Source organism: Lynx rufus, unplaced genomic scaffold (genome assembly GCF_022079265.1).
Source record: "Lynx rufus isolate CCGP_SWC_20201006 ecotype Redwood Valley unplaced genomic scaffold, mLynRuf1.p SCAF_6, whole genome shotgun sequence".
Taxonomy (NCBI): Eukaryota; Metazoa; Chordata; class Mammalia; order Carnivora; family Felidae; genus Lynx; species Lynx rufus.
In genome coordinates, this window is record NW_025814878.1 from 46,274,177 (window position 1) to 46,290,537 (window position 16,361).

General features: G+C 36.8%; 1 protein-coding gene across 5 annotated transcripts in view; it reads left to right on the forward strand.

Annotated features, from left to right (window-relative positions):
- Positions 1–16,361, forward strand: part of CDK19 (cyclin dependent kinase 19) — a 191,763-nt gene that overhangs the window by 70,065 nt on the left and 105,337 nt on the right. For 3 of the 5 annotated variants that reach the window (XM_047101485.1, XM_047101488.1, XM_047101489.1), the window contains one exon: positions 4,761–4,836. In XM_047101485.1, coding sequence (XP_046957441.1) covers positions 4,761–4,836 — 76 coding nt within the window. Of the gene's footprint in view, positions 1–390; positions 539–4,760; positions 4,837–16,361 lie in introns of those variants that run through there. The other 2 variants (XM_047101486.1, XM_047101487.1) reach the window with 2 other exon arrangements.

Sequence of the window (16,361 nt, forward strand, 5' to 3'; positions counted from 1 at the left end):
GATTTAACTCTGTTAGTTTGAAGACTTAAATTTTTATTTCAGCCTTGCTTGAGTTTGAATTTCCTCATCTTATCTTAAAAGATGCTTCTAATTTTTTTTGTCTGTCATAGATCCTTAGGACCAAAGATGGTCCAGGGCTGATCTGGACACATTATTATTATTATTATTATTATTATTAATTATTTTTTTTTTTTAGAGAGTGAGAAAAAGCACAGGTTGGAGAGAGGCGCAGAGGGAGAGAGAGAGAATTTTAAGTAGGCTACACACTCAGTGTGGAGTCTGATGCGGGGCTCAATCCCACGACCCTGGGATCATGGCCTGAGCCGAAATCAAGTGTTGGATGTTCAATCAACTAAGTCACCCAGGTGCCCTGGTAGTATTATTGATAGGAATCAAAAAGCTTTGGGCCATGATTTGGGCCAGGAAATAAAATTTTGGCCAGACCTTAACTATACTTGTACATATAGGCTGCTGAATAGTGCTTCACCTTGCTAAAGGTGGTTGGAGGCTGGCTACCAAATTGGGACATGAATGAAAGGTATAAGACTATCTTTTTTCGTTAAATCAGTTCCTAATATTTTATTTAAGAGATGTTCCTGAACTTGCTTCTTTAGGCTTGAGAAATTCTTCCCTGAATTACATTTAAATTCTACTGAGCCTGGTTTTCTGCCTGGGACAAAGCTTTCATTTTAAGACAACAGTTTCTACAATTTGCGCAAATACGTGCTTCTTATATTTTCTACTATAGAATTGCTTGCATCACGGGTTTTCCAGAACATAATGTCTCTGATGGAAAATTTAATAGAATTGCAGTCTCTGCCAAATTTGTTTTTCTATTTTGTTATTACATAATGTTCCTGTTTTTCTTTGTCACTACTGAGAGCGAAGCCCACATGGTTTTGATATACATTACAGCCATATAGAAGAAATGTCTTTAAATTTAAAAAGTTACATATTAAATATATCCATGTTTATGTTACAGATTTATATATATATATATATATATTTTTAAATTTTTTTTAAACATTTATTTATTATTGAGAGAGAGCATAGCATGGGAGGGGCAGAGAGAGGAGGAGACACAGAATCCAAAGGAGGTTCCGGGCTCTGAGCTGTCAGCACAGAGCCCGATGCGGGGCTAGAACCCACAGACAGTGAGATCATGACCTGAGCCGAAGTCAGACACTTAACCGACTGAGCCCCCCAGGCGCCCCAAGATTTATATATTTTTGATTCTTCCTGGATTTATTTAGTAACCTCCTTTCTTTTTTTTTAATCTTTTAAAACATTTATTCATTTTTGAGAGACAGAGACTGAGCATGAGTGGGGAGGGGCAGAGAGAGAGAGGGAGACACAGAATCTGAAGCAGGCTCCAGGCTCCAGGCTCCAAGCTGCAGCACAGAGCCTGATGCGGGGGTCGAACTCACGGACCGGGAGATCATGACCTGAGCTGTAGTCAGATACTTAACCACCTGAGAGACCCCAGTGCCCGCCTCCCCCCCACCTTTTTAAAACATTTTTTCCTTTGATTATTTTCAATAAGCAGTTACTCTAAACCATAATACTTAATGTGCACTAAAATTTAGAAAGCAGTTTCTCTGAAGATTTTGCAATTGCTTTGTCTGTCTTTATTACAGTAAATAATAAAGTATTTTATTTTTTTATAAATTTTTTTTTAACATTTATTTATTACGGAGAGACAGAGCATGAGCAGGGGAGGGTCAGAGAGAAGAGGAGACACGGAATCCCAAGCAGGCTCCAGGCTCTGAGCTGTCAGCACAGAGCCTGATGCGGGGCTGGAACTCACGAACCGCAAGATCATGATCTGAGCCGAAGTCGGACGCTCAACCGACTGAGCCACCCAGGCACCCCAATAATAAAGTATTTTATTTAAAAGTAAAAGTAATGTTGAAATACTTTTAAGAAAGAAGTAAGCTGCCTCTAAAAGCCAGGCTGTCATAGCAGTGCAGGGCAGGTTCACTAGGTTCACCTGCTTTTCAGCCTTGTCATATAAAAGAACAAATTATATCTTTATGATACTTAATGTTATGTGTGTCTGAGACACATAAGCTGTGGGGTATGAATTATCACCACTTGGAGAAGGTCCCCAAGAGGGGCAACACTCCCATCGACTGAGAGCAATAAAGCGTCTCTGCCCCATGTGCTAATAGTCATTGAAATGTTTGTGGGCATTGTGGGAAAGGACGCATCTGTAGTTTTCAAAACTAAGTTATTGGCATCTGACCAAAGACTGGCATTGACATAGTACAGTGGTGAACGTGAGTCCCATGTGCCTGCTGGGTTCTGCCACTTCTTTGTAGCCTTTGAACCTCAGAGGTGCCACATTATCACTTATTGTCTGACAGTTAATACACAAGAGAAACGGTCAGGATACACGCACTTTTTTCCCCCTCAATTCCAAAGCTGCAGATAAATCTTAAGTTTGCAGATCTTTGAGTATTTAGCTAATTTAGCAGATGGAAGTTATATTTAAACTTATTAAGTGAAATAATTACTGGGTTTGTTCCTAGATCCCATCCATATAATTCATAGTAAAGGCCCATGCTTCAGTTTCTTCTGCTCAAGCTTTCAAATTCTTTTGACAGACTGGATGTGAAATTCAAAAGTCATTAATGTGATGTGTTAATTTTGCACTTTTTGACTTACTGCAAAAAAAAAAAATCTTATAGTTTCCATAGCAACGATAACCTATCCAGATTGTGTAATATTCTTTACTGTATTAAAAATAAAACCATGCAATTACATGAGCTTCTGGAGCACTTGATTTAGGGAACTGGGGATTGAAATATTTTTGTTTGAAAAAATTATGATTTCATTGAAAGTTTTGCCAAAAAGCTTATGTAATTTTGTTTTCAGAATTTAATACATTTCTTAAATATTTAGCAATATATACTTGGTAGTTAAATTAATTACTAAATGTGAAATTCACATTGTAAGCATTGCGTTAAGCATCTCAGATATAAGTGTTCTCCACGCATACCCACACATACATTTAAGGTGGTGGGGATATTTGGCTTTAATTACATTCAGTCACCTGCTGTGTGTACTTCTTAGTGGCTTCTGGCTGGTCTGAAAAAAGTCTAGCTTTATGTTTGGAGGAAACAGGATAGAGAAAAAGGATAAAATGATCACTTAAACTTTCCCTAGTTTTGACTTTGCTTTTTAAAACATGACTAAGATATTACTTTGAAAATACTAAAGACTGTTTTAATAGGGGACTGTTTTCAGAGGGTCAAATTATTTTGGCTTTTTTCTTTTTCCCTCTAATTCTGATTTAAAAGACAATATAACATTAGCACGAAAGTTAATTAGCTTAAGTTCCTGCATTCAACACAACTGATTTTCATTTTTTATATCATTTTCAGCATATGTCTATGTATATGTATATTTTTATATGGTAAAATATGTGTTTTCTCACTAATACATAGTAAACATTTTCCATGTTTCTGATGACAGTCATGATTATCATTTTAATAATTGCATAACAGTCTATTCTGTTGATGTATCTGGTGTGTTTTCTGTTTGTTAAAATGAGGCTTAATTATTTCCTGAATGCCATATAGTGGAAGAAAAATGGATGTAATTTTCAAACGGATTATGGGAGGAAGTAACTATAATTCACTTATTTGCCCAAAACATAGATGATTGTGAAAATCTTTAAAAGGCATGTAAAATGATGTTTTAAAATGCATATTGTCAAAAACCTCTTAAACTGCTTCATCTGCTAGTAAACACAGAATGGGGAAAATAAGGAATAGGTACATAGGACCAAGGTGGCACCATTTAGGTGCTATCATTTGAGGGAACCATCATGACATGATAAAGCTTGTTGAGGCTCCAGTATAATCAAAGACAAAACTCAGAGGGCATGGACAATACTTTTATTAGAACAACCCACAATATGAACCACATTTTTGACATTTCGCTGTGGCTGGTTCTGATGTCAATACCCCATGGATATTGTGTTGCTCTGGCCGCTCATGTGATACTGTTTTTTCGTGGAGGGTATCACCATTATTATTATTATTATTATTATTGTTATTGAACTGCTGTCTTCCCTTGGTTGAGCACCCTGGTAACTACTGGCATTTCCCAGAATTCCTAAACCTACCTACATTATTTGGAAAATTCGCTGTAACTACTAGGATTTCCTGGAGTTCTTGAGAATGAGATGTTGGTGGCTAGAGTTTTAAAGTCTTTCCAAGGCTTTTGGTTGAGGTCTTACGGCTTTTGAACGCCCCCTATCCTAGGTTAGAACTAGGGTGTCCAAATGGCTATAGCTCTTCCTTCCTATTAAATAGATCTTATACTATAAAGTTACTTTAAACAAATATAGAAGTTTGCATCTATCATTTATTTTTGCAGTTAATGTTTATAACAGAATGCTTTCATAGATTCCAGATAATTAAGACAGCAGTAGAATTATCTTGCAATATGCTTGAGTTTATATTTATGCTTGTTTACTTTTTGAAACTAGTGCTGTGTTTAGTATCCTGTTTCAATTTTGAATTTTGTATTTTGGCTCTGTCTAGTGTTTTCATTGTGACATGAATTTTTTTTTTTTTTGGTATTTCATATTTCTGTAGTTGAAATATTATCAGAAGCAGTAAGCAGTGCATGCATAGTGAGAGTGTTTACATATCAATGAGAGACTAGTGCATTTTTATTGTTTTTGTAGTTATAATTTTGAGCCTAAAAATAATGTTTAGAAAAAATAATATTTTTTTGTTCATATGCAGAAAAGATGAAAAGGAATATGCATTGAAGCAAATTGAAGGCACAGGAATATCCATGTCGGCTTGTAGAGAGATTGCAGTAAGTGGATATCAATATGTTATTTATTTTGTTATGGATATTGGATGATGAGTGATTTCATTGATGTATTCCATGCATAGTTATTTCAAAGATGTCAATTAGCTTAATGATGTTTTATATGAGAAAAGTTGCATAAACTTTTTAATTACTTGAAAGTTATCTTTAAACATTCTCTTAATGCTATTTAGGATTTATAATATTGGGAATACTGAACTAAATGATGATTTCATTAATTTAAATTATGAATGAATATAATTAATAATTTAAATTAATAATTTAATTAATGTCCATTTTCCTTATAATTTTAGGACTGATATATATATATGTTTATAGAGAAAGGAGTGATGTTATTAGATATTGTGCATATAAAATATTTTTTCTGAAATACATGTTTTAGTACTAGGTTTTACTAGTTGCTAGAAAAATAAGACTATCATAATAATAGGATAATTTCTTAAAGAAAGATCATTTCTTTTTTTTTTGTCTTCATATGACATACTTGTGCGTTTAAGATATGATTGTCCATAAGAATACCTAACATTTACTAAGTATTCAATAGGTACCAGGCTTACTAAGTGCGTTCAGGTATTAATTTAATTTTCACAACAATCATATGAAATAAGTACTTTTAATATGCCCATTTAACAGATCAGTAAACAGAGGGAAAACCATAATTATGACTTAGAAGGCTTACTATTATCTTATTTTAGTTCTTTCTTATTTTAGTTCTTCAGTTTCTTATTGGGGCTTTATCATGATAACGCATCTATTAGGGATTTTTGTCTCTAAATTGTTAAATATTTATATTGTCTATATCCATTAGGTATTTCTGTTTCTAATTTGGTAACTTGCGTATGCTGCCCACAGTTGCATGTTTCTTATCACGCAAATGGATGTACTCCATCATCACTCTTGGTCAAAGAAAAGTGTAGTGCAAAGAACGCACGAGGCAGGAAATCTGTAGACCTAAGTGTCTGTTGGCCTGAATGGCTAATTAGCCATGAGTGCCAGTTTCCTTATTTGTGAAATAAGGGAATTCTAAAGTCTCTTCTAGTCATAAACTCTTTGCTTTCAGAATGGGAACTTCTCACTAGACTGTGCACACTTTAAGGGGCAGGGACTCTGTCTTTTCATCCTCAGTTCCTACCGTAGTGCTTGGCATATAGCAGGTGGTCCATAAATGTTTGCTGAATAAATAAATGAATAAACAATAAAAAAAATTCTACTGGCAGTCCATGATCCTGAGTTTGCTTTAGAGTATATTGTTTCAAAAATTCCAAGTTGGCAGTTTTCTATTAGCTATTAAGTGGTATTTGTAATGGCCTCTCAGAATAAGCATTTGGTAAGTGATTTTTAATTTTCTAAAATCCTAAACATTATTATCTCAACCAATATGAATATGGTGTGCAATTTTGCTATTTTATTGTACCATAATTGAGTATAACATGAGTTCACTTCTTCTGAGTTCATTGGGGGAAAAAGAACCTGATATGTAAGATATTAATTATTAGGAAGTGAAAACCCAGTTGTAGATGTTCTTTTTGAAACAGAGACTTCTCTATGATGAGGACTCCATGGGTCACCTTTTCTCTGCATTCTCACTAGCAGTTGTTCTCTCTTGTCTTTTTGATGGTAGTCATTATACAGGTGTGAAGTGGTATCTAAGTTGTGGTTTTGCTTTTCACTTCCTTGATGATTAACAATATTGAGCACCTTTTCATATACCTGTTGGCCATTTGCATTTTGTCTTTGGAAAAATGTCTGTTTAGTTCCTCTGCCTATTTTTTCTTTCTTTTTTGCTATTGAGTTGTAGCAGTTTCTGATATATTTTGGACATTAACTTTTTATTAGATGTATGGTTTGCGAATATTTTCTCCCATTCTGTACGTTGCCTTTTCATTTTGTTGATTGTTTATTTTGCTGTGCAGAAGCTGGAAAAGCATGACCCCTCACAGTCTTCATATTTTTATTGAGAATTTGCTTAATAGACCTTCAGAACGTATGTAGTTTCTAGATTGAATAGTATTTTATCACTACCTAAGTGACCTAGCCCCAGTGTGATAGTGATTTTGACACAAGTTTAACATGGATGTTATTATGTAGTGGCTAAGTGCATACATCCTTCTTTGGACATTATAAGCCTGCTAACACAGTTGTATAATTATTACTTTATGTAGTTGTCTTTCAATCATACAAAAGAAAAAAAAGTTACAAACAAAAATATGTTTGTGCTTTTTTTTTTTTTAATCCATGTTTTCCTCTTTACCAGAGCTCTTTATTTTCTGTGTAGGTGAATTAATGTCTGTAGTCCTTTCATTTTAACTGAAGGTCTCCATTTAGTATATTTTTATAAAACAAATCTGCTAGTGATGAATTGTCTCTCATTTTTGTATTTGGGAATGTCATAATTGCTTCTTGTTTTCCTTCCTCACCTGGTTCTCCTTTGATTTTTGCAGGATAGTTTTGCTGGATACAGAATTCTTGTTTGACAGTCTTTTTCTCATCACTTTGGCTATATTAACCCACTGCATTCTGGTCTCCATAGTTTCTAATGAGACGTCACTAGTTAATTTTTTGAGAATCTCTTGTACATGAGGAGTTATTTTTCCTGTTGCTTTCAAGATTCTCTTTTTGTCTTTTGACAGTTTGATTGTATGTGTGTAAGTGTAGATTCTGTTTGGAGTTTGTTGAGTTCTTGAATGTGTAGATTACTGTTTTTCATCTAATTTTGGAAGTTTTCAGCCATCATTTCTTCAGATGTTCTTTCTGCCTCTTTCTTTCTCTCCTTTCTTCTTAAGACTCCCATCATATACACGTTTATAGGCTTGATGGTGTTCTATAGGTTTCAGAGGCTCTGTTTATTTTTCCCAATTATATTTTTCTATTTATCATACAGATACTTTAAATTGCTTACCTTCAAGTTTGCTTATTCTTTGTTCTGCCAACTCCAATATGCTGCTGAAATTTTTATTTTAGTTATTGTACTTTTCAACTCCAAAATTGCCATATGCTTCTTTCTTCTTCTTTTTTTAAAATTTCTTTTAGAGAGGGAGAGAGAACAGCATGAACTGGGGAGAGGGGCAGAGGGGGAGAGAGAGAGAGAGAGAGAGAGAGAGAGCGAGCCTCAAGCAGACTCCCTGCTCTGCATAGTGTACAATGTGGGATTCAATCCCATGACCCTAGGATTATGACCTGAGCCCAAACCAAGAGTCAGACACTCAACTGACTGAGCCACCCAGGTACCCTGCGTATGTTTCTTTTTAACAGACTTTATTTTTTGGAGCAGTTTTAAGTTTACAGCAAAATTGAGTAGAAAGTCTAGAGATTTCCCATATATTCCCTATTCCACACACGCATAGCCTACCTCATTATCAACATCCCCTACCAGAGTGGTAGATTTGTTATAATTGTTGAACCTATGTTGATATCCAGAATTCATAGTTTACATTAGGGTTCACTCTTGGTATGGTATGTTCTATGGGTTTGAACAAATATTTAATGATATGTATCTTCCATTATTGTAGCATACAGAATAGTTCCACTGCCTTAAAAATCATTTATGCTCTGCCGTTTATCCTATACCCCCACCCCCACCCCCTCCCTGGCCCCTGGAAACTACTGATCCTTTTACTATTTTCATGGTTTTGTCTTTTCCACAATGTCATATAGTTGGAATCATAGAGTATGTAGCCTTTTCAGATTGGCTTCTTGGACTTGGTAATGGACATTTCACATTCCTCCATCTTTTTCATGGCTTGGTAGCTCATTTCTTTTTAGCACTAAATAATATTCCATTGTCTGGGTGTACTATAGTTTGTATATCCATTCATCTACTGAAGTACATCTTGGTTGCTTCCGAGTTTTGGCAATTATGAGTAGAGCTGCTGTAAACATTGTGTGCAGGCTTTTTGTAGACATAACTTTCAGTTCTTTTGGGTAAACCCCCAAGAGCACAATTGCTGGATTGTATGGAAAGAGTTTGTGTACTTTTGTAAGAAACCACAAAACTATCATCCAAAGTGGCTCTATCATTTTGTATTCCCACCAGCAATGAATGAAAATTCCTGTTGCTCTCCATCCTTGCTAGCATCGTGTTCTGGATATTAACCATTCTAATAGGTATGTAGTGGTGACTTATTGCTGTTTAATTTGAGACTCTGCTCTAGCCTTCATATCGTGTTGGTATAGCCTTAAGAGGTGAGAAATTAGAGCCTTTTTTAGCTATTTCCTGGACATGCCCACAGCTCTGCACATGGGCATAGCTAACAGTCTTTTTTTCCCCTAGTTATATTTTTCCTACCCACTTCCATTTATAAAAAATTCGAGAAAATGCAAAGTAATCTATCGTGGTAGATAGTAGGTCAGTGATTGCCTGAGGATGGGAAAGGAAACGAGGAAATATTACAAAGGAGTATGAGGTGTCTTTGGAGAATGTAAGTCTTCATCATATTGATTGTCATGATGGTTTCATGGGTGTGTAGTACAAAAAAAGCTCATAAATGCTATGCTTAAAATTTGGGGGGAGAACCAATAAAGCTATATGGGTTTATTAGTGGGTAAAGGGTCTGTAAATGAGGAATTTGTAAAACCCAGTGGATCACAATCATAGCTGGAGGTCTTGACCTTGAATAGGAAATGGAACAGCTAGTTTGTCTTCTGAAACTCCAGTGAAAGAAGACAGGATAGTGTCAACGTATGTCAGTTTGCTAAGGGGATGATGAGGTAGTTACATTTTTGTGTGCCTCTTTCTTGTGGGTGTGCTGTTAAGCGATGAGCCTTTGAGGTAATTGATGAAGGATATGTGAAAATTTGCTGATCAAAGATAAGATTATAGAAGCATTATAGTCCATCTAAAGTAGGTGGTGAGTCATGGGACCAGTCTGCAGGATTGTACAGTTCTCTTCATTAGCAGCCCAGTGTAAGAAGGCAGAAATGGATTTTTCTGTTTGACTTGGTAGAACAGAGAAGGTAAGCTGGTTGAGAGTCAAGGGGTGAAGAGGGACGGTTAGATGGAGAAGAATGTAGACAACACCATAAATTAAAGTGTAGATAGAGCTTGTTTCTACTTTTTTTCTTCTCTATCCCATGATATATATAACTCCTAGTATTTTCTAGTTCATATAGTCTCACATAGGCAAGAGGCTCTTCATGTGGAGAACATTAGGAACATTTCACTCATTACTCCAAAATGGTAGAACTGTTGTCCATAGAATTTCAGAGAGCAGGGTTGGAAGATGAGAAAAGAAGTCAAAGAACTTGCAGCCATGGAATGAACTTGGAAGAATGTGTACAGAATGGGAAGATGTTTAAGAACTACAATGTGTTGGGTGCCTGGGTGACTTGGTCAGGTAAGTGTCCGACTCCAACTCAGGTCATGATCTCAGGGCTGGTGGGTTGAAGTTCTGCATCAGTCTCTGTGCTGACAGCTTAGAACCTGGAGCCTGCCTCAGATTCTGTGTCTCCCTTTCTCTCTGCTCCTCCCCTGCTCATGCTCTCTCTCTCTCTCTCAGAAATAAATAAACATAAAAAAATTTTTAAAAAGAACTAAAATGTGTTATTACTTCAAGTCTCATTTATAAAGAATGCCATATCACATAAAAATTTTTTTTTAATGTTTATATATTTTTGAGAGAGAGAGAGAGATAGAGTGTGAGCAGGGAAGGGACAGAGAGAGAGGGAGACACAGAATTTGAAGTAGGCTCCAGGCTCTGATCTGTCAGCACAGAGCCTGATGCGGGGCTCAAACTCATGAACTGTGAGATTGTGACCTGAGCCGCAGTCGGATGCTTAACTGACTGAGCCACCCAGGCGTCCCAGCCATATCACATTTAAATTTCATTTGAACCTTATTTGTACTTGTGTATAGTGCTTCCAGTTTATGATATGCCATCACAGGGAGTAATTCTGGGTGATGGACATATCAGGAACATGTGAACATTAACATTTTTAGCCTGAGATTAAAGGGAAGTTCTAATGTAAAGTTTATTACCTTTGTGTCTTATGTAATCATAAGGTTGCTGGATTAGAAATGTGGTGAATGCCATTAATTCACATCTCATTAATTTGCATCCTGGTTATGAAATTCAGATATGTTCATTATAAAATTCTCAGACAGGGGGTGCCTGGCTGGTTCAGTCTAAGGAGCATGCAACTCTTGATCTCCAGGTCGTATGTTTGAGCCCTGCATTGGGAGTAGAGATTACTTGAATAAATAGACTTAAAAGAAAGAAAATAAAATTCTCAGACAGTATGGGAAAAGCATGTTGAAAGCATCTATTATGCTAAGTTAGACATACTATTAACATTTTGTGTATAGTCTTCTAGACTTTTTTCTTTGCAAAAATATAGAAGATTTTTTTTTCCCCATAAGAGTGGAGATTCCATTAATTTTATATAACATGTAATTTTATCTGGAGTGATACAAAGGTAAATTTCAACTATCAAAATAAATTGGTAGAACATTTACTCATCATACTAGGTTCTGTGGGCTGTAAGAAAGATTTAAAAATCTAACTCCCGAGGGAGTACCTGGCTGGCTCAGTCAGTAGAGAATGCGACTCTTGATCTTGGGGTTGTGAGTTCGAGCCCCATGTTGGGTGTAGAGATTACTTAAAAATAAAATCTTCAGGTGCCTGGGTGGCTCAGCCAGTTAAGGTTTCAACGAGATTTTGGCTCAGATCATGATCTTATGGTTCGTGAGATTGAGTCCTGCGTTGAGTTCAGCACTGACAGCACAGAGTCTGCTTGGGATTCTCTCTCTCCCTCTCTCCCTGCCCCTCTCCCACTTGCATACACATACTCTGTCTCTCTCAAAATAAATAAACATTTTTAAAAGTCTTTAAAAAGTAAAGTAAAAACTAAAAAACCCTCATGAGTACTCTTCAAAATATCGAGATGTTCTGAAAGAAAGTGAAGACAGACTTAAAGGAAAATTAGTCAGGGGAAGTAGGGCAGAGGGCATTGGCTGAGGCAGGAAGAGAACTCGAGAAAACCTGACTTCCTGTCAGACTGCTGTCTTCCTGACTGCTGGTTTTCGTTTGCCACTTCCTCATTCATTTCTGTACAGTTTTTTCCAGAGCGTATGTGACCACTGGCACCCCAGCATTGATGCTCTCCTGATGACTGGTAACAGGTGGACTGCCCCTGCCTAGCACAGAGCAGGCATGGTGGAGTGGCAGTTAAAAGACTTGCCACCATTTCTTCACCTCCCTTGCCACGCTGGTGATGTAACAGGCCACTATGTAAACCTCAGTGGAATGCCTGGAACTCTCCCCTGTCATCAAGGAATAAGCTTTTGCTTTCTTAAAAATTTTTTTTTAACGTTTATTTATTTTTGAGACAGAGAGAGACAGAGGGAGGGGAGGGGCAGAGAGAGAGGGAGACACAGAATCGGAAGCAGGCTCCGGGCTCCGAGCCATCAGCCCAGAGCCCGACGCGGGGCTTGAACTCACGGACCACGAGATCATGGCCTGAGCTGAAGTCGGACACTTAACCGACTGAGCCACCCAGGCACCCCAAGCTTTTGCTTTCTTAACTTTATGAACTGGAATTGATAAAATGTGTGTTTGCTGGGGATTCCTTGAGAAAAACTTTAACATGTCTATGGGTAAGGCTGCAATTCTTACTAAAATATTTCTTTTCATCAACTTTTTTGTTTTCAGGTTTATCTATTTTTGAGAGAGAGAAAGAAAGCACAAGTGAGGGAGGGGCAGAGAGAGAGGGAGAGAGAGAATTCAATGCAGCCTCCACATCACCAGCGTGCAGCCAGGCGTGAGCCTCAAACCCACAAATTGTGAGATCATGACCTGAGCCAAAGTCGGACGCTTAAATGACTGAGCCACCCAGGCCCGCTCTTTTTGTTAAACTTAAAACTATTTAGTTAAGTTTCATATATTGAAAGTCGAGAAATAGCTGCTTATTCTCATTAAGATTTTTTAATTATATCATCTCAGTTGCTTTTATGTTGTACAGAATACAGATTTTTTTTCCTTACATATATGTCCAGCTCGATAGAAGTATAGATTTGTGCAAATAGATGTGTAATTCAGGTATTTGACCCTTTCTATGAAGGAGACAAAGTCAAAGTATAGTATTAAAAATTTTTTGTGAAAACCACTAAGGGTAGAAAGTTGTTTTGTTTTTTTTTTCCCAGTAGATTTTTAACATGATCGTCTGTCATAATCATCTAGAGGCAGGTGAGTGGCTCAGTCAGTGGAGTGTCTGATTCTTGGTTTCAGGCCAGGTTTTGATCTCACGGTTGGTGAGATCCAGCCCTGGGTCGGGCTCTGCGCTGACAGAGCAGAGCCTGCTTGGGATTCTCTCCCTCCCTCTCTGCCCCTTCCCCACTCGCACATGCACTCTTTCTCAAATAAGTAAACTGAAAAAAAAAAAATTAAAAAAAAAAAAGAGTGAGACAACTACGCACCCCATTACTATTACTTTTTAAGTTTATCCATTTTGAGAGAGTGAGGGAGGGGCTGAGAGAGGGAGAGAGAGAACCCCAGGCTGGCTCTGCACCACCTGTGAGATGAGATGAACCATGAGATGATGACCTGAGCCGAAGTCGGATGCTTAACCAATGGAGCCACCCAGGTACTCCCAAGGTGGATTATTTGTGAGAGGCTATACATTTGAGTTTTAAAATGTATTACTGTAGAAAATACAAAATTATAAAATCTAACATAAATTTGGTAATTCTAGATTCAGAATAAGAGATCGACATAGGAAAACACAGTATTTTAAGACCTAAGCCTTTGGTTTCAGATTGTAAGGTGAGAGAGAATACGAACTTTGGATTCAGGTAGACTTGGAGTCCTGTCTAGACTTCACCATTACTTTTGAACATCTTGGGCAAGTGGCTCTTAGTACAAGGACCCATTTTCTAGATAGCTATAGAAATGACACCATTTTAATTAATTACATTTAAGTATACTTGGGATTTAAAGATGAAGCTATTTTAACAGGGAATCAGCTTACATCTTGATTTGCTTCTAGGGTTGACATTTCCAAGGAAGTGGGCCATACAACAGTCCACAGGTTATCTGGGTTTCTCAGATTCTCTGAGGTTCTTGCTAATGTTCTAGGTCATTCTCAGCTCTACCCTATAACAGGAATATCAGCTAAATTGCACAAAGTATTTTGACAAAGTGTTTCTTTCCAAATATGTTCAATAATCTTAAAAGTTCTTAGGAGGGAGGAGTTGCCTTTGGGAGCAGAGAGTCTGACCCTTGTATGCATTTTAGTGGTGCACAATGCACCCAAACTTTTGGGTTAAAATATGTCTAATTTATAATTTTATTTCTAATTCATCCTTCAGACTATTCTGATTTATTTGGATTTGGAGTTAAACATCCAATCTCTCTTTTCTTTTTTGGCCTAATAAAAATTATTAATCCTATAAACCAACTGTCAATGTATCTGATTTCTGTGAACCTTAGTTTCTTCATGTCTAAAATGGGATTAATGGTACCTAGTATCACAGAACTGTAGTAAAGATAAATTAAAGCACGAAGCCTTTTGGTTCATAATCAGTTTCAGTGAAGGTTAGGTTTCCTCCTTTTTCTAAAATTGAATTTGTTAATGTGATAGAAAAGGAAGTTGTTGGTGGCCTTAGCTTAAATCAATAATATTAAGTAGAGGGCCAGTAAATATGCCCTTAAAAATTTAGTTACTTTATTGTGGTCTGTGAATGCTGAATTATATTACAGTATACTTATAGCAGCAGATACGGTTTTGCCTCCCCCCGCCCCATTCCTTCCAGTATTTCAGTCAATTAACGGAAATTGATTACGACTCTTTGTAACATAGTGTTGCTTGTTGAGAGAATCTAGAACTGGTATTTTGGGGAAGGTGGAAGGCTTTATTTTTAAGCCGGTTGTTTGAAATGCCTTTTGCCTCAGGGAACACTGATAAAAATCATGCCCAGGTTACCAGCCTACCACACCAAAACCTGTTTAGCCTATAGGTAACTGAGTTATAGTACTCTAGTACTGCAGTACGAGAACTACTTATTGTTTCGGTGGAGAAACATGTTCATAATTAAAATCTTACACGTTAGGCTGTGTCTTGTCATAGTTTTCTAAATGGAAACAGGCTCTTCAGGTCCAAGTCACTGGCCAGGGGTCTGAGGCATTAGAAACTAGAGTAGGGATTGGAGAAGATTAGTCAGAGGTTGTGGAGTTTTACAGCAGCCAGAGGCAAGAATAGAAATTGTATTATCCAAGCAGTGAGGACTGGGAACAAGGATTTTGCCTGGGAGGAAAAAAGGAGGGAGGGGATAATGAGGGAGCTAAGGCAGTCCAGGGGACCTGGCAGCTGGTGGGGTTTCAGGTAGTAACCAGGTAAATGAGGAATGGAGGTCCCTGGCCAGTCAGTAGCTGTCTTGAGTCAGTGGAGAGAGCTAGTGAACAGGGTAATCTAAAGTAATAGGCATCAGAAACAGGGGAAAGCCGCAAAGAAGTTAGCATAATTAGGTAAAGGAGTTTAGTTACTTCAAGTACCACTGGATTATCATAATGACATAGTCTCACATTATTCTGTTCCTTTAGCTTTATATCTCTTTTTCTGGTGACATAAGCTGTTCACATTTTTAATATAGGTCTTTGACTTAAATGACAAAAAAAAAAAAAAAAAAAAAACCCAATCAGAATGTTGCAAAGTCAAGATAAAGTAGAACTTGAACAGATACAAGCTAGAGTTAATAGACTGTATTTTGAAAGGATGGAGATTATTGTTCAAAAGCAGATAATTCTATTTTATTATAAAGGGCAGCATGTAATGGGAATGAGATAAACTGATAGAACATAAATGTTGCTTTACAAGTTTTTGAGCATACTCAAAGAGCAACTTTGAATAGACTACTTTTCTTAGAAGACATTTGTTTTAATTAATTGGAAATTCTACAGTTTACAGATTTTACTGATATTGTTAGACAATATAGCATTCAGATAGTTGAAAGTAAATTAGCATTTGAAACAAAATAATTGCCAGAGGATTAAAATTTGCCCAAGAATGTGCTAGGTATTCTTTATTAAAATTACATCAAGAAAAGGGGCACCTGGGTGGCTCAGTCGGTTAAGCATCCAACTCCAGCTCAGGTCGTGATCTCACAGTTTGTGGGTTCCAGCCCGCGTTGGGCTCTGTGCTGACAGCTTAGAGCTTCAAATTCTGTGTCTCCCTCTCTCTTTGCTCCTCCCCCGCTCATGCTGTGTCTCTCTCTTCTTCAAAAATAAATAAAAACATTAAAAGAAATTTTACAAAATTATATCAAGAAAAGAAAAAGATATTTGAAAATCTTATTTGCAGTGTAGTAAGCAACTGAGGTTTGAGTATAAACTGTTTTATCACTTTTTTTCCTCTATAATTAAGTTCTAATTTAAAAAAATAGAAGCTTTTTTTCCTTCCAGATTGTCTGCCTTTCTGACAAGTGTGCATACCACCTTTTATTAAAATGATCTGATTAATAAGCCTAATTTTATTTGTGGTTTTGCTCTTTGGATATTGCTGGCATGGTGTTCACTTTAATT